Source organism: Plectropomus leopardus, chromosome 9 (assembly GCF_026936395.1).
Source record: "Plectropomus leopardus strain MGB_pleo_1.0 chromosome 9, ASM2693639v1, whole genome shotgun sequence".
Taxonomy (NCBI): Eukaryota; Metazoa; Chordata; class Actinopteri; order Perciformes; family Serranidae; genus Plectropomus; species Plectropomus leopardus.
In genome coordinates, this window is record NC_142184.1 from 37988368 (window position 1) to 38007481 (window position 19114).

The following is a 19114-nucleotide window of genomic DNA, read 5'->3' on the forward strand; positions in this document are numbered from 1 at the left end:
ACATAATATATGATAAATCACTCACTCAGTTTTAGCCACACTGTGTGAATGGCGGGACTGAATGTGAATCGGGATTTCAATGTCAGTCTGTGGGTTCGTCTGTCCATACATCACATAGATGAATTGTCAGTCAATTTTGTACAGACATCTATAGTGCACATAGAAGATGCTACTGACTTTGGTGATCCACTGAAAGTAGGTTGACAGTTTTGGGTCAAATTTATCAAAACCTTTGTGAAATGGAAAAAAACCAGAGGTGGCCAGATAACTCAATTAAACTAATCAGAAGACCAATAAACAATGTCAAAAGTTGTTAAAGAGTCGCTCCTGGATTTCACTGGCTTTTTGGGGGATTGTTTCGGCCTGTTGTTGCCAGATTTCCTGGCAGCTTTTCTGAAAAAAATATTGCAATATATTGCGGGATATTGTTTGGCTTTTTTTTCAGTGAAATTGTAGGAGCAAATGAAACTGCAAATGAAACTGTTGCTATTTTTTTGCATAGAGCATTAAAAGTCAAAGGCAACTTGTTTTATTGAGAATAAAACCACACTGTTTTACGTTTGTGATTTATGCTTCATTAACATTACCACTAACCTGCATTTTTAATCTAACTTACCTTGATTCTTTAAGTAAATACAATAGATGTGGATGCAACAGCTTTTGTAATGGAGATTTGTCTTGTCTGTTGTCCACTGGTCTCAGTCCTTCTGCAGTGAGTCTTTCAGCAGAAAAGTGTCAAAGAATGACTTTTATTAGTGTTTCATCAAAACTTTGTACAACGTACAAAATAATTTACCCTACTTTTGTGCAGAACATCAGGAAATTGCCTTGCAAAGTCTTTAGCAATCATTTTGGTTGGTATGCATCTGCACAACTAAAAAACAGTTTGGTGATGTGCTGGGGACTGCTTTGATTTGAAATGCATGAGAAAAAAACTATTGGCTGCATTGGTTAGACAAAATTGTGAGGTCACCCAGCATTCAAGGGGATTGCTTGAGTCTGGGTTAATTGTTAAAATGGAAACATTGCAACATCCTGGAGGCACTGGTAAACTGGATCTCAGTAGTTCATCATGACTTTGAAGCGAACTTTTTAAAAGCAGTAGTGTGTTGTCTGCACAAAATTTGTGTTTTACATCATAGCATTTTAAAAAGATTGATTTTTTTTGATTGATTTGATTTGTATTTCAATCTATAATTGGAAGTTAAACAGTGGAACCATGGTTTAGATTGAATTGCAGCACTGATCTTCTGGCTGTATTACTGTATCTGCTTTACATCACAGAGCAATTCTGTATCTTCCTCAGCTGATTATTAGATGGTAAAACAACATCCAGTATGGTGACTACAAGTCATTCCTTTAAAAACATTCCATTACAATTTCCTATTTCTCTGCCTTTCTTGGTGTGGTTTCAGTCAGTTCTGCAGTAAATTTGTCATGATTAAACCTGTTGATATTTCCATTTTTAGGTTCATTCTTTGTCTCTCATATTGAACAAGAAACTCAACGAGCTTGCCAGAGCCAGTGTGTCCAAATTATCTGCTCATCTTGAAATGTTGGGTGTGTATGAAAAATAAAGTAAAATTCACCTTGCTTGGGAAAGAAATCCATTCACACAACATATAGCGATTATCTTTTACATAAATACTGTAGGTTGACTTATGAAAATAATTTGATGTTTAATATTCTCACAATATGTCCTAATTTAGATGGTGATCTGGCATTACAAGGCAGTTTAGGAAGTTTGTCCCTGAGTGACCTTACCCCACATGGTGACCTGTACCGGGAGCGCTTCACCACTCGAGGAGGGGAGGCGCTCATTTTCAACATCCATAAGTATATATCACAAAAATTTCAACAGAAAATTATTTTGCATGATATCGAAGAACTTCGAAGATTTTGTATTTCTTTAAGTCACCTTTGTACTCTGCTCCATTCAGGTATGGCCAGCCTGATCCTTACCTGGAGCGGGAATGTGAAATCAAGGTGTCTTTGCAGATGGCCTCAGTGCAGTACGTTCACACCCAGCGCTTCCAGGCCGAGGTGGTAGCCTTCGTCCAACATTTCACGCAGCTGCAGGACGTCCTTGGCAGGCAGAGGGCTGCAATGGAGGGCCAGGCTGTGAGTACTGCCTGTCAAGAGTCATGCACTCATGTTTACGTGATGTTAGTGTTAGTGATGTTATGGAATTATTGTCTCCCCTAAATGTAACGTAGGCTAGGCTAAAACTGATTTTTGAATGTGGCTAAGTTATTGTTATAAACATTAATGACTATGATTCAGCCTATATCACAGAATGTATAAATAAAATAGGTTTATTGCAACCACCTGAAAGGGGGCATATCTCCACCTGCCTGAGCAGTTAATTCAGTTGTATTGATAAAGCCCGTTATCACAAATCACAATTTGCCTCAGAGGGCTTTACAGCATACGACATCCCTCTGACCTTAGACCCTCACATCGACTAATGAGGGATCCTCTTCCAGGACGGGTAGGCGTGCAATAGATGTTGTAAGTAACAATTAAATCACAGTAATGACGTAGAAGAATTATTAATAATAATGGCAGTAGAAGTTGGCATCGAGCAGAATCACGACATCAGTGCAACCAAGGCCCACAACACAGGCGCAGCCACAGACATGACCACAGCAACAGCACAACCATGACCATGGTCCAGACTGAGCCGGAGGCACAGCATCAGTGCAGCCACAGCACGAGTACAGCCAAAAGCAAGATCACAGTATCAGCGCAGTCATCATCACGACTGAGGCGCAGCCAAGTTTGCAGCCAAGATTGCAGCCAAGATCCAGGAAAACTAGCAAAATGAGCACAAATGCTCGGAGAAGAAGCCAAGTTAATGTAATGCAGTAAAAAGACATGAGTGTTTGTAGATAGAGGGAGCGAGAGAACTAAAAAGGAGCTCAGTGTATCATAGAAAGTCCCCCTGCAGACTAAGCCTATGTCAGCCTAACTAGGGGTCCAAGGCAAGCCTGAGCCAGCCCTAATTATAAGCTTTATCAAAGAGGAAAGTCTGAAGTCTACCCTTAAAAGTGGGTGACGGGTTCATAGGGAACTATAAGCTGTGAAAGAGCCTGACCATTTAGAGCTTTGTAAGTAAGGAGAATGATTTTATACTCAATTCTTGGACATACTGTACTTCCGTCAGTAAATGGATTCTCGCCCGCTGCTTGGATACTGGGACAAGGACAGTAGTTCAAGTAAATGGCCAAATCGAGCTATAGCTCCACTAAACTGTGTATGGAAACATACTGAGTGTAATCAACATAAGTTTGCCCCAAGATCATTTCTATAGATTGTACTATGATAGCACTTGATTCAGAAGGTACGCATTAAGGTCTTATAATACACTTTGAAAAATAACTGAGGTAGCCACTGCCATGTCACTCAGTGGTTTGTGGACTCTTGTCTTGGACCCCTGAAGTTTGGCATATTGGCTGTCAGCATCTTGGATTTTTGGAGCCAGAAGTGACCATATTTGTACCATATTTTCATTTACAGTATGTGGTTAGTTGTGCTAATGCTAATTCTAGCGGAAAACAAGCTTAAAACCATTAAAACAAAAATGACTCCGTAGAAGGTCCTCTAGCACAAGCAGATGCTGGACAAGACTTTTTTAGGCTGCCAAAATGTTACAATTAACTTTCATGGACTGAAAACACTCATCTATAGCTTTGTGAATCTGGGATTTATACCCTTGTTATGCCATGATGTATGTCAATGGAAGGCACCCAACTATCAGTCAAAGTAACCATGTCCTATGTTTTTTGTAACTCAAACATAAGACCAATGTCAAAGCTTTGAATGCTTATTTATACTATTCAGTCATATTCTTCATGACACAATAACATTTCTCATCTACTTCCCTCTTTAAATTGAATTTATGTCCACTCTTTCATTACTATATCTATTCTCTGTCTCCCTTGTATTGTCCCTTTGATCCCCTTGTACAAACCTGTCTTCCGTCTCCTCTCTGATCTCTGTCTGCTGTATCTTTCTGCAGGTGCGGGATCATCCTCAGCGAGCTTCCAGGGTTTCTCTGGATATTGAGGCAGGCGCCCCAGTTATTCTCATCCCAGAGAGCTCGCGCTCGCCAAAGGTCATTGTGGCCAACCTCGGTCAACTGAGGGTGCAGAACTGCTTCCTGCCAGCTGGGGCTCATGGGACTTTTTCCCTCCAAGACAAGGTAGAGAAACTCACCATGGCACATGCCTTTTTCCCTTCTCTGGTGAGTCATGCTGCTTGTTCATCCAGCTGTGCAGTTACCCTTTCTCTGCATCTTCTTTTGTCTAATTTCACTGTATTCATCGGAGCATTGTATGATACTACTCAAGTTTCAAAGTTCAGGTTCACCTCATGCCACTTGTTTTTGATACTACCAACATACCACATAACAGCCTCTCTGAAAAGTGATGGAAAGCCCTGCACTGATCATTTCTCATCAGCTTATTTTGGTTACTGACCTTATTATCTGAATCTGATCTGAAGTGCTCAATGAATACAGCCCTGCCTGATGGTTTACTGATGAATGTAAAGTTGGCTTCCATAACTAAAACTTGTTAACGTCTGCAATTGTCTTTGGTTTTGTGTAATTATTCATTTGTTCAAATTTAATGTTTTTAAAGAAACAGTCCAACGTTTTGGTTAGTTATTAGTTATTGGTTAGTTATTAGTTATTTTACCAAGCATCAGATAAGAAGAATTATGTTAAGTGCAGTTGCCGTTGTTTAAATATGGCTACACTTACCAAGGCTTATGCAGTGTTAGCAAGCTAAAGCAAACCCATTAATTTTCAATTCAACTGGTTAAAAGCTCTTAATTCCATTTTAACCAAAATGATCTTGTAAATTCTTTTTATTAGCTAACTTAATTAATTAGCTTAATTAACCTTTTAATTCTCACTCTCAGTTCTCTACACACAGTTACTGTATTGATTGTTAATTTTTTATGACAGTATCTTGAACAGCAGTGCGCTTTTATATTGAATTAAAGAAAACGAGTAGAAAGTCGAAACTAAACTCAGCAACATCCCATCAGTGTTGATGATATAACCATATTAACCAACTATATTTTTTCATGTCTTTATTTAAACAAGGATCATGCATAAAAATCATTAATCTAAAAAAGAGAATAGATGATTGATGATGATTCATGCCAGTTTTAGCTATTAGCTAGTTTACATCTGCAGTCCCTGGGCAGGTACAAACAGGACAAATACCTCAAACTACAAACACTTACTACACATGATAAAAAATATTACATTACAATAGACAGTACGAACAGATACAAAAACATATATCAATATCAACTGTTTGACACCACGGGAGAAAGTCTGATGGTCTGTGCTTGTTTTTAGCTCAGTTGGAAGCATATTCCAGTGTTTGATGGCTGTATAGTGACATGATAGACTGACACAGCGTTGTGGCCACGGACAAGCTAAGGAACCACCTTAAATGTATTCTAAATATGAAATGAAACGTGACAACATATTTATTTATTTATTTTTAAACTTAAATTCCAGTCTTTCTTGAAAAATGTATATCTGCCTTAAATTATTTTAAATTTAACTGAAGTAAATTTAAATTCAGCTGTGTACAATTTATACTTCTGATGCAACAGTCCATACATTTTTTTTACAAACCCCTTTCAAAAAATGAAAATTACATTTATTTTTTTCATAGTATATCAAACTTGAATTCAAATGGCTCTTTACAATTTTTTAAAAATGTTTTTATAATAACAGTAAAGGAAGTGAAAACTACTTAAGTATGGAGTTCATCTTAAGAAGTCCTGGCCGTGACCCAGTTAATCAGCTTATAAGATTTTTTTTTGAGATTTAGCTAGTTTTAGTTTTTTTGAAGAAGTGCATAAGGTATATGTTGTATTGGTCTTTTATATACATTTTTTTTGTGAAAAATTCCATACTGCATGCACATTCATACAAGGATCCATCCTGGTACAAGGTACGATGGCATGCTTTTGCTTTGGTGTGGAAAAGGGTTGTCACAATATTTACTATTCAGTATTTTACCTTTAACCAAGACTCACTACCAGAAACTATTCCAGTAACACACCCCAGAAAGCTGACAGATACAGTATATGTCAATAATGTTTTGGACATAGACAAAACAGGAGCATTTATTTTGAGTTTTAGATTCATAATGCACCTATATTTCAGAACCTCAAATGATTTGATATTACATTGTTTTGGTTTTAAAGAAATATTGTCCAGCCCTGGTTTGCAGTTTGTCTGTTTGCGGTTGATTATGCAAGATGTGTTGCATGTGTTGTTAAAAAGAAAACACCAACTTTCCAAGTAAGAAGTCCTAAAACCCAGAAATGAATTAGCATCGCAGCACATCTGGTTTCTTTGTTTCAGAGTCAATGGTTATAGATCTTTATTGTCTGAAGAGATGATGGGAGATATCTACTAACATACTCCTCGCTTTTTTTTTTCTTTTCCTTTTAAATGGCTTTTTGGTTAAAAGTCTTACATAAGGTCAGTGGTTAACACTAGCTGAAGAGACTTAAACATTTTGTTCTACGGCATAAAATACTTCAGTAAATACCACACAGTGAACTTTGAAACTTTAATGTGTCTTAAAAAAAGGCGGTTGCAAACAAGCGGCGAAACAAGACTGCAGAACATCATCATGCTGTGCCAAACTGAACATGGTTTTTACGGCCTAGCAGCAGTGGCGACACGATCATATTTTAGATTGTTTATAGACTAGTATAAGCTTTGTACTCCTGGCAATTACATTTTAGGCATCAAAAATTCTGGTGTGTTCATTTGTGAAGATTATCTTGCTGAACAAAACGTGTAAGTATCATAAAGGTTTGTTTACCACAGAGCCTATTTTCTTTTTTTTTTTAAAGATATTTTTTGGGCGTTTTTGCCTTTTATTGATGGGACAGCAGAAGTGTGAAAGGGGGAGAGAGAGGTGGGGTGACATGCAGCAAAGGGCCGAGGCTGGAATCAAACCCGCGGCCGCTGCAGCGAGGACACAGCCTCTATGCATGGGGCGCCAGCTCTATCTACTGAGCCACTGGGCGCCCCCTCAGAGCCTATTTTCTGCAATGATCCAAAATCCAGCTTCTGAATACATTGATTTCTATTGGATTATACATATTGCACATTTTTTTTTAAGTGTATTATCTTTTGTTAATAAACCACATTCTCTTTTTTCTGTGTTCTATGTTAATATGATGTTTCAGATGCCACTGCTTTTAAAGACACAAAGTTTCTATACTGTCTTTTAGCAATTTCAAAGCTGGAGAAGAGTACGATCAAAATGTTGCTTAGAAGTATTTTAAATAGCTATAGGCCAATATCTAATTTGTCAGTACTGGTTAAAGTTCTTGAATGTCTTGTAAGAAATCAACTAAAGGAGTTTTTATACACCATACACCACACTGATAATATATCTGTCCACAAGGGTGCGATGCAGGGCTCTGTATTAGGTCCAGTTGTATTTACTGTTTATGTGAATAATCGAGGAAAAAATGTGTCAAATGCTAATTTCCATTTTTTTCCGTGGCAACTCTTGTACAGGCTGGTAAAACCTTACAGAATACGTTTGTGGTTGTTCGAAATACACTGAATGAGCTGGACTTGGTTTGAATGCAGATAAGACCAACCTTATTTGTTTACTAACTCGAAGACTCAGTCACAGAACCTGTACCTGTGGTGCTCACTGTGGATGGAAAAGAGATAGAGGTGGTTGAATTCCCTTAATTTTAAACCACTCCCTTTTAATGTAAAAAGCATCTTGTTGCTGCAACTCTTTTACCTGTGTTGGCCTATGGTGATCTTTTGTACATGCACACCTCTGCTCAGTTTCTCCATATGGTTGATACAGCTTGCCATGCATCCCTGAGGTTCATTAAAAACTGTAAAACTCTGACTCACCACTGTGAGTTGTACTCTCGGGTAGGATTGCCTACTCTGGCAACCTGTAGGCTCTTACACTTATAAATCTTTATATATAAGGCAATTCTTGCTCTTCTCCCTTACTACCTCTGTGCTTTTATCATGCAGAAAAGCAGTAGACAGTACTCATTGCTTTCTCAGGACGTCTTTATGCTCTCGGTTCCAAACGCTCAGACGGAAATTGAGAAAGGGCTTTTGGGTATGCTGCACCCTCAGCCTTGAATTTGTTGCAGAATGAGTTAAAACTCAAGGAACTGGTGGCATTAAATGTTTAAAATATAAAATGAAAGACCTCGAAGCGGATTCTAGAAGGTGTTGATGTTTTTAGCCTGACTGGTTGTTTAACTGACTCCCTGAAAGCTCTCTTTTGACTCATAGATAGGTCTGCTTTAATGCGAATTTTAGTGCCTGTGAATTGTATTTTGTCTCCCTTTGTGTCTCTGTCTGCAGCTTTGTCTTGTCACTGCTGACTGTCTTGGTCAGGTCTTCCTTGGAAAAGAGATTTTTAATCTCAATGGGACCAACCTGGACAAATAGAGGCTAAATAAATTCAATAAATAAAGTGAATGGGGATGAGTTTGTTCTTATGAAAAAAACTCTTGCTCTGCTGATTTAGATGACAGTTAGTCATAAATGTAACCATCGATAACAACCATCTGCATATAATAAAGTTTCTGAGTTTATCTCAGCATCTTTGCACTTCTTATAATTGCACTATTACGCACACAGACTTGTATATATTAGCTAAAATTGTTTAATTAGGACTTGTACATAGGTACATTTAAAACTATAATTTTCTGTTTTTATTTGTTTTTTTTTATATTAAATGTTTAATTCTTGTACATTGAGAGCAAAGCTAAACAGAGTCTAATTCCTTGTTTGTGTAAGCATACTTGGCCAATAAAGCTGATTCTGAGATGTTTAAATCTGGGCAATACACACAGATGACAGTGGCCCCCTAAACCGACCCAGACCGGTATCATGATGTGATGACCAAGATAATTCCCCCCCTGTTGGATGCTTTATTTTCACCTCTCTTGATTTTATCTCTTGACTATCAACAGCCGGCCTGTAGTTGCATTATGGTTGAATCAGTCATAATGCCTGAATCAGAACTATTGTCAGCTCAGCTTTGTAAGATCTGTCCCTGTCTGAAGTAAGTAGCAGTGTAGCAGTATAAACACTGATTAAGTAACTCATTGGTAAAAGTTAGTGTATTGTTTTGATAGAGTTTGATGACCTTGATTTTACTTTGCTGTCATTGAGAGTGTTCTAGTGTTTTACCTACTGGATCCAAATGTTCAAAAATGTAAAATAAAACCTCAAGTGATGCCTATTTAAAAAGGTAGACTTACTGTTTAGCTCAGAAACAGTAGAAAAGACAAAGTCACTGCAGTGTTCAATTCTTTCATCTCTCAGATAATGGCTCAGTGTCATTAAGTTATTATTTTTTAAGGGGAATTCAATACGCTTTCACCTTTAGCAAACACAAGGAACATTCACAAAGTACCTTTTCTCTTCTACTGTCATGGGTACAACTGCATGTCCCAGTCCTGCCATTCCGTTACTGCAGTATTAGCACTGTCCTTCAGTGTTTAGAAGTTGAAAATGCTTTGAGGTGAAGAGGGATTTGTAACATCTTCTCTAGATATAAGATAGCATAGAAACTGAATCATTTGTATTTATTAAAACCTTAGTAAAGAACTCAAAAATATCGTTTTAATATTGTATTTCTCTTTACTTTGTGCTGTGTGCCCCTTTAAAAGTTATCCTCTGCTTTTTGTGTATATATGCAATGATCATATTGCTAACTGGACTTAATGTGTTCTTCTGTGTCTCTTCTCTTTCTTTTTTCTCAAAAAGGAGCGTGTCCGGAGTGCAGCAGGGAGGAGTAATGAGAGGACCCCCCCCTCCAGCTCCTCCTCCACAGGGTTCACTCTTGGCAGGCCACAGGCCTTAGACACACAGAAGACCCCTGAGGGAGATGAACCTCACATCTTAGGTTAGCATCGCTGTATAGTTTGACAGAAAGCCATATAGTGCATTTGCAAGTATGTGTGAAGGACTTAGAGTTGAGACACTATTACAGTCTTTAAAATTAGCTAAATAACTGTTTGCACCACCTGCTGTCTTTTTCCCCATCAGAAGACCATGTGTGCCTGCTGGACTGCATTGCCCTGGACCTTCAAGAGATGGATATCTTTGCTGCAGAGCGTATCCCCTGTCAGCCCTGGGACAGTGGTCATAAACCTTCTGAATCCTCAGACCTTATTTTTCCCTCGTACTCTGTCCGTCGCACTGGAGACAACTTGCTCAAAGACTGCTGCCGCCTCAAGCTAAAAGTGGAACGCAACCTGGACAAGTAAGCCCACCTCTTTGTTTTATTGGTCCAAAAAGTTTTCATTATTTTGAAATAATTTTATTGTTTATTATTTTTCAAATAATAAACGATAAAACCTAGAGGGCCCCATCTTACATCTGACACAAAGCAGTGCATAGCACAGTGCAACTGTCATTGCTAGTTTCAGACCAATACATGGCCACCGCCAATGTTGTGCAAATATGTGCAAAGGTGCTTGTACCTATGGGCATATAGGTCTTAAAATAAGGTGTAGTCAGAGTTTGAATACACCTACTGGTGCAACTTGGACATGTCATCAGTGAAGTACCCGGGGTCATAGGGTGTTTCGGGTCTTCAATTTTCATACACTCTCGCCCGGTCGACCCAGCCAGGTCCTGGTCTAAAGTCAAACAGTATTTTCCTGCATGCTTCTTTATAGGCAGATTTAAACATGAATACATTCTGCTTTTAACAACCACAGGGGGTTGTATTTGGGTAAAATAATACATTATTCATTTGGAAAATATTAATGATATTCTGTAAAATGTGAGCGAAACAGAGAGCAGAGCTAGTGTCTGACTCCCGATTAAAAGAGACGCTATTTCAGGCCTAAACGTTAGCGAGGTTTACGCAGGACGGTGAAATACACGGTATTTTTAACCCCTTACGAGACTCCTGTTTTCCCTGCTCTCTCCCAGTGTCCTCCCAGAGTCACATTTCTCCTGATTAAGAGCTGTCAAGAGAAATCTGAGAGAACATCCAACAGCAGCTGGTTAGAGAGTTAATGCTGAAAATGCCCAAAAATAGTTAGGCTATTGTTTTGTTTTTATGAAACGTACCTGAATAGCCTACAGACTGTGCGCCAGGTGTGTGTGCATTAGGATATTAGAGTGAGGCTCAGGCCACACATTCTAAAAAAAAAAGTAGGCCTAATAAAAACAAATAATACATCTGACTGATCACACAGCTGATCAAGAGACCCATCAGAGCAGACTGACAGTGCAGCGCAGTGACAGACCTCTCATCCAGCTGCTCTCTGCAGCTTTAGTTTTTAAAAGGGGCGTGTTTAGTGATTTGAGGGTCTGGTGCCCCAGCCTAACAGCCTTGCTTTCATTTCACCCATTCTCTAACTTGGAATAGTGGTGAGCTGTTGGCAGCTGTAGAAGTTATGCTGTTCTCTATCCCCTAAATGTAACTAATGTCAACTAGTGCAAGCGATGTAGAATTGGAGGGAATTTGTTTTAAAGTTTGTTTTTTTTTCTGGGGGGAATATATATACAATTTTAAAAATAAAATAACACTTAAATAGGCAACAAAACCTTTAAAGAAGACTTAAAAGGCTTACATTATGCATGGCACTTGAAAACTGCGGTTCTAAGAGTTATATTGCACAACTTAAAGGCGATGTTTATGCCTTAGTTTTTGTTTTTCTTCTGTTTTGTCTTATTTTTGCACTTTCAAACCCAGAAGAGGGTAATATAGCACTTAAATGTGCTAAATTTGTTTAGATGGATATAACGCTTTTTGGTTTCAAAAAATGTACATAAATGAGACATTGTCATTAAAACCCAGAATAATATGTTAGATGTTAAATGCACTAAATGAGTTTAGTTTTGAAGTTTAGTTTATTATTTAAGCGCTCACTTTACAGAGACTATGGCAATGTTACCAATAAAAATATAGATTTTTCTAAAGGAAAGTGCAATTATAGTTGCTCATTCATTATAAGGGACCTTAAACTGTCTGTGTGTTTTCCTTTGTATATTACTATTACCATTTAATGAACCAAAAGTAATTAAATGAAAACATTTCTGTGTGCATATCCGATTACTAGATGAATCGCAACAATAATCGGTAGATTATTCAGTTTCACAAATTTTGCCAGACGTCCCAGTTGGCTCAGCAGCAGCTCCTTAAAGGAACTTAATGACACCGTGTCCCAACAGATAGCAAGTGTCTAACTATCAGGTAGCATGATGTAACACTGGGGTTCTCTGTCCACACTAAATCCATTAAATATGAACCCGTTACTTCATGTAACATCTAGCTATCAGCTATCTGTTCAAGATCAGACTGGAGACATAAACACTTAAAAGATGTGTGAGTAACCCACTTGTTATTCTCCCACATTTGCAACGTTACTCTTTAAACCAGAAAACACATGTTTTGGAAATGCTTGCTTTAGAATGCTTTGGAAATTACGTACAATATAGCCAACAGCAAGTAACATTAGCCTGTCTTTAGCGATGGTCATTTACCTCAGCAGCAACTTGCTGCTTTCCAGGGATCACTCTCTAGCCAGCTCACAGTCTGTAGGTTTTTGTAGTGAAAAAGTAGGTTTCATGTAAATAATACATCTTTTCAGCTTCATGAATCAGCTGGTCCTCATCTACTACAGTGCTTTCAAAGCGAGGGACAGTTATAAACTATAACACAGATGATGAAACCTCAGCTCACAACCCTGCAGCCAGTAAGAATAGCTCTTTTGTTGGCATTAAATCCATAATATTGTCATATTGATGCAGTTTTAGTCTTTTTAATAGCCATGTTCAATTTACAAAAGCTGCCATGCAAAAAGCACTGTGTCATGTGCAGGCACACCTGGCTTTAAACGGGAAGGTGAGAAGGTAGAAGAAGAAGGTAGAAGGTAGATTTATTAGTCATTTTTTAAACAAAGTTTAGAAAACAGGATTACATTTGTCCTTGATCCTGTTACATCTTTGGAGTTAAAGAATGAGTTGATTAAAATCAGCAGCTACTATGAAGATTTCATCCGGTTCCTTGGGCATGCTGCTGCTGGTGACATCATTCAATTCCTGCAGTGCATTTCTTTAAATTTTTTTCATGAATTTGAGTCTTGTGTCCTTATGGCTTCCAACAAAGTCTGCCCATCCAGTGCAATAGCTTGATCCTGGATGTTAGGAGTTAACCATATCTGTGTGAAGATGTGCGCAGAGCAGTTTTTGATTTGCCCTTTGTTGAGTGAGCCTCAATTACATCTCATTCACTTTATTCTCCTGCAACTGGACATTAGCCAGAAAAAGGCTTGGTAGAGGAACAGCTCTTGGTTTAAGTCAGGTCAGCCTTGCCCTGATGCCGGCTCTCCTCCCTTCATTCATCTGGCACTATTTGTTTCTCCCCTCTGGTCTGACTCGCCGCTTGGCAATCGGCACCAGTGGAGATCCACTTGTGGCCTGCTGCAGTCAGTTCAAACCCCACGCGACTTGTGCCAATTTTTTTACACGTGCTGCACACTTTTGTCAGCAGAAATAGACAGTAAAAAAAGATGTTTTGATGATTATATTGATTCTGTACCAGGTTTAAAAGTCTCTCTGTGACAAAGATGAGTAAATGCAAAGCTCTGTTTTTACTCAAACTTCCCTGCTTCTGTTTCAAATTAGAGCCTTCTGACAATGTCTCTGTGTACAGAATCCCATCAATTGTTGACATTAGGCATTTTATCTTGAAACATTTGCAGGACTGTGTTGTCAGCAATGCAGGAGCGACAGCGCAGGCAGCGGCGTTCCAACGAGGCTGCTTGTGCGGCCTTACTTTGCAACCATATTCGGCACCGTTGAACTCGCAGATGAAATTGGACATGTCTGAAAAGCACTTTTGCAGTGCACTATAGATCATCAAATAGGGCCTTTAAACCTGTATCTCCACTGAACATGTAAAGGAACTATGACCCCACTATGATATCTGTTGCACGTCTGTCCGTCCTGGAATAGGGATCCCTCCTGCATTATGCTTGATAATTAACTAGAGTTTTCTTAACTAACCATTTAGTTTTGTTAGCATCACGCAGTTTTAACCACTATGAGGTAAAAAGACTTTCTTGAAACAATGTGCCTTTTTGTTACACTATTGGCAGCTTTGTTAAAGCTTACGTTTGTTATACTTAAATGGAGAAACATAGGCAATGACTTAAGCCTTATTTCCACTGCACAAAAAACCCACTAACACCAGCTAACATCTGGCTTTTTAATTAAATAAGAATGCATACAATTGACATTCACACCCAGGTCAAATTATTCTGCAGTGGACACAGGTTTTTCTTGTCTCTGGCTCCACACAAAACCAGGGTGAACATGGTAATTTCAGCCCCCTAACCAGCGAGATGCAATGACGCGCCATCACTAATTACCTTCCATCTCCTCTTACGCAGCGCTCAAACATTATTCAGTGTCTCAGCAAGTTTGAAAGAGACCGAATCAGAAAGATATCTAAAGAGAAGAAACCACTAAAGAAGTTTTCAAACACTGTTTCTGCTGCTGTCTACAGTTTACTTGATCTCCAGCCTGTCTGTAACATCACATGGACACACTAATAAAACAACACACGCACACAAGCTGACAGAAAGGCCGACTCACTCTCGAGCAGTGGGTTCAGTGGCAATGGGAATACAGCTAGTCGCTCATATTTAGCAGATTTACCCATGTTTACAAAGGCTGTGTGCACATGCTAATTTTGGTGGGAAAGGGGTTTTGGAGTCCTCTTTCTCCCACCAGTCAGACACAAGTACAGAATTCACTGTCATCACTCTGCTGTAGAGTGTCTCTTTGGCTTGCTACTTGTTCTTTAATATCCTTGACTTCATTTCACTGCTTGACGCAGAGGTTGAGTACATCAGGCATGTTAGCATGCTTCTTGTTTAAAGTAGGACGTGAATACGTCGATTCACGTAACGTGCGTCGATGCATCGCACAGTTTCACACAGTGCGTGTAATGAGAGCATAAGCACATCTAGGGAAACAGTGGCTCGCTGTTTTTTTATGCGTGATGCTCGCGCTTGTTGACTCTATACCACTTTATACTTACAGTTTAAAGTCTCTCTCTGTCACAGAGATGAGGAAATACGAAGATGTTTGTTTTACCTCAACTTCCTTGTTTACCTTTCAAAACAAAAGCTATCTGACTGTGTCTCTGTGGACAGAATGCCATCAGTTGCTGATATAATGCATTTTATTTTGAAACATGGGGGGTTGCCAGCTGTGCAGGAGCTTGTATAACTTCATAAATGAGTGGAATATATGCTTATAAATATTAAAATACAGCACTCATATCAGCAGGCAGCAGTATGCCTTAAGGCCCAGTTAAGGCTGGTCTATTTTGATGCAGAAAGAATGTACTAGTTAAAATTATTTCTGTTAGAGAAAAGTTATAGTATTATTCAGATTGCACTAATTTTACTGTAAGGTGTTTTGTTGGACTGCTAGATATGAAGTTTGTTACTGTAACAAAGACCAACAGCTTTGTCAAGTGATTTGAATTTTACATTGTTTTATTTGTTTTGCTATTGGATTGCGAAATGTAGATTGCGCTACATTCCTTTTACTTGAGTGGAACAAGCTCCTGCATTAATTTTATTTTGGAGAGACTTTATATCAAGCTGTAAAGCACAAATTACCAGCTAAGACTGGGCTTTTTTTTTGTTGGGGAATAATGCCTTGCAGTGTATGACAAGTTTTAAAATGTTATTTTCAGTAAATTCGTTGTTATATTTATTGAGTAATAAAAAATAATAGTTAGATCAATTTAAAAAAAATATTTATAGATAAGAGAGAAAGAAAACAGAGAGAAATAGTGAAACAATAATCGATAGATTAATCAATAAAAAAATAATCGTTAGGTGCAGCCCTAGTTTAAAAGTAAAGCATCTCTTTGTCATGAATATTGGAGGATGGCTTAGGGAAAGCTGTTGCTTGCATGGAGAGGGGGCCTGATTTAATTTGAGACATAGTTTTCTTTCCTGTTAGAAAGCGGTAGGTGCCCAGTGTCAGTAAAAGATCACATTCATTATCACATCTCTCTCCTTTGTGTACATTAATGTTGTCAGGGAGCTGAGCCATGCAGTACCTGACATGTCCATCCACGGCAGCTTGTCATCAGTACACTGCTCTCTGGACCTGGAGCACTACCAGCTGATCAGAGGGCTACTGGAAAACAACCTTGGGGAGCCTGTTGAGGATTTCTTGCGACCCTACAACCTACAGGACCCCAGCACCTATGTGAGATAACAGGCAACAACACGTCCGTCTCACCAACTGACTGAACACAACATGTGTCAACATATTTGTAGAAATGCAATTTCTGCCAGCACTGGTATCCTACAGCTACATTAGTTTTTTCCAAAGTTTTGTGAACAACAGGCTTCAAAAGGGGCAAACATAGATATATGATTTATAGAATATTTATCAATTTGGTATGGTATTTTATACTTCTGCCTCTTTTATTGATTGTTTTGTCTCTTTATGATGTCATTTTTCCATGAAGTCTCCTACATGTTCCAGTCATGAATTATTATTTTTGTCTCTGTTTCAGACTGTGTTAAGTGGAGATGTCTATACCAGCTTATCATTCCTGGTGGACATGATGGATGTCAGTCTTGAGCTCCTGGACAGCCCCACACCCTCTAAACAGAAACACTCATTGGCAAGGTTAGGTTTAATGCAATTTAAATCAAGAATGACACTGGAGTAATACAAATTATAGCAAAACTCCATACAACAACAAACTCAATCAACCATATGGTCTGCAGCATGGCACACAGTGTAAAGGTCATAAACTGGATGTTTGACCCAGATGAGCTCTCAAAGAATAACTTCACACTGAAAATCAGTGTTTCACTGCCATATCAGTCTTTTTCACCTCCAACCACAGTCAGCATTGTAGATCTGGTAATGTCTTTAGTAATGTGCTCTGTTTCACCTGTGACCATGGTCTACTAAAAGACCTCTGAGTAAATGCTTTGTCTCTGCATCAAGGCCACAAGTTAAGCCACTGAAGGTCAGCTGAAAGAGGATTTTCAGCTGCTGATGAGGTGATTTTTAACGACCTGAACTTAAAATACTACTGAACAGCTTCATCATATTTTAACCAACAAAAGAAGCCAAATTGAGTGTGTTTTTGTGACAAATACTGATGCAGTATCAATATGTCTTAGGAATGTCACATGCACCAAATTGAGCCCATGTAATACAAAACGTTAAGTTCATTATGTCAATAAGTGTTTATTTAAGGCAAGAAGAATGGGGCAAGTTAATTTAAGTTAGCCAACAAGTCTTACACATGCACCCAAAGACATGTTAAATGGTAAATGGACTGTACTTGAACTGCGTTTTTTCTAGTCTTTTGTTGACCATTCTAAGCGCTTTCACACTACATGTCACATTCACTCATTCACACACACATTCACACACTGGTGACAGAGGCTGCCGTACAAGGTGCCAACTGCTACTCAGTAACCTCACACTCCCATGACGCAACATTGGGAGCGATTTGAGGTTTAAGTATCTTGCCCAAGGATACTTGAACGTGTTGACTGGAGGAGCCGGGGATTGAACCACTGACCTTCCGATTAGAAATATAACCATGGCATAACCCCAGAATCACTGATTTTAGACTTAGCTGTAACTGTCCCTATTTCAGTGTGTTTTCAGTTCATAAAAGTAACTTGTAACATTTTGGTTGCCTTAGTGTATTGTACAGGGGGTGTTATTCCTGCTGGGCATGTTGCCTGCCACACCTCTGCTGGTGCCCTTCAGGTCAGCTGCAGGGTCATCAGCTGGAGCCAGCGTTCACTAATGTTCCCCCCCCTATCCAGTACATCTCCTGGTGGGGGGGGCAGTGGCCAGTTGGGGACGTCTCCCCGCCACCCCCTGAAGCTGGCCCTATCGGGATGTTGTACCCCATGCGCCATCCCTCCTCCGTAGCCACAACCAGTAGCTTGATTTCTCAGCCTCCTCTGCAAGCTCTTTGATGGTCCTCCTCAGCCTTGCTCCAGTCATCCCAACTGACTGTAGAAGTTGGATTGCTGACTTCTGAGCATTTTCTCCAGCCCTGACAAAGGGCATGAGCTGCTGATGGTGACTTGGAGAGTTGTTTGCTGCCACCCTGTAACTCTCCAGCAGCTCAGCCAGCCTCTGTAGAACCTGATTGTGCTGCCATGTGAAGCGCCCTTGCGCCAATGCAACCTTGCACCATGCCAAGATGTGTTGGAGGCCTGTGTTGATTGTACTGCACAAAGGGCACTTATCCTCGCTCCCAAACCACTGGGAGAGGTTTTGGGGGCATGGGAGTGTGTCGTATGCTGCCCTTATCTGGAAGCTAAGCCAAGCCTGAGGGGTGCGCCAGACGTCTGTCCAACTGATGTCTGTGGATGTTACTGCTTCCCACCGTGTCCATGCTCCTTGATGGCCCTGTGACACCACTTTGATGTAAAGCCACTCCTGTACCACCTGAGAGACCTCCTCAACAACCATGGTCTTCCTCTGCTCTCTTGATTCTGTGGACCAGAACTTCATGGGGTCTCCACAGCCCTATCCTGCTTAGTTGTCTTGCACTCTTCCTAAGACCTCTTTGTGCTGCAGTGTGCAGATGGTTTGGTCAACTTAAAACTTAAAAACATCTTGTTAGGCATTTGGTTGTACTGAAAGAACCTCTAAGGAGTCGCATGATAAATTATTAGTACGTGAGTACATTTTCTTAATGGATTTAAGCCTTTTTTTCCCTCACAATAAAAGTAGCACTAGTATTATCATAGTGAAACATAGATCATAACCACACTGTGATAACCAAGCTTGCAGGTAGTGTCAGCGTAATGCCCACCCTCTCGTCCAGATATGGTCACAATATGGTTCCAAAAATCGTAGATGGCAACGGGGCCATATGCAGGGTTTTAGAAATATTGAGGTCAGAAAAACCAAGCTTGCTTAGGGGGTTCAGGGGCATGCTTCCCCCAAAATTTTCTTTATTTTTCATCATTAAACATGTGGATCTTAAGCCTTTTGGAGAGCAAAAATTAGATTACAATAGCTTTA

The 19114-nt window shown here is 39.4% G+C and overlaps 1 protein-coding gene across 6 annotated transcripts in view; it reads left to right on the forward strand.

Moving 5' to 3' along the window:
- vps13d (vacuolar protein sorting 13 homolog D) overlaps positions 1-19114 on the forward strand; it is a 130559-nt gene that overhangs the window by 52435 nt on the left and 59010 nt on the right. For 4 of the 6 annotated variants that reach the window (XM_088082700.1, XM_088082699.1, XM_088082701.1 and 1 more), the window contains exons 22-29: positions 1470-1560; positions 1710-1836; positions 1941-2121; positions 4022-4246; positions 9815-9953; positions 10097-10313; positions 16132-16303; positions 16617-16732. In XM_088082700.1, coding sequence (XP_087938826.1) covers positions 1470-1560; positions 1710-1836; positions 1941-2121; positions 4022-4246; positions 9815-9953; positions 10097-10313; positions 16132-16303; positions 16617-16732 — 1268 coding nt within the window. The remainder of the gene's footprint in view (positions 1-1469; positions 1561-1709; positions 1837-1940; positions 2122-4021; positions 4247-9814; positions 9954-10096; positions 10314-16131; positions 16304-16616; positions 16733-19114) is intronic. The other 2 variants (XM_088082702.1, XM_088082703.1) reach the window with 1 other exon arrangement.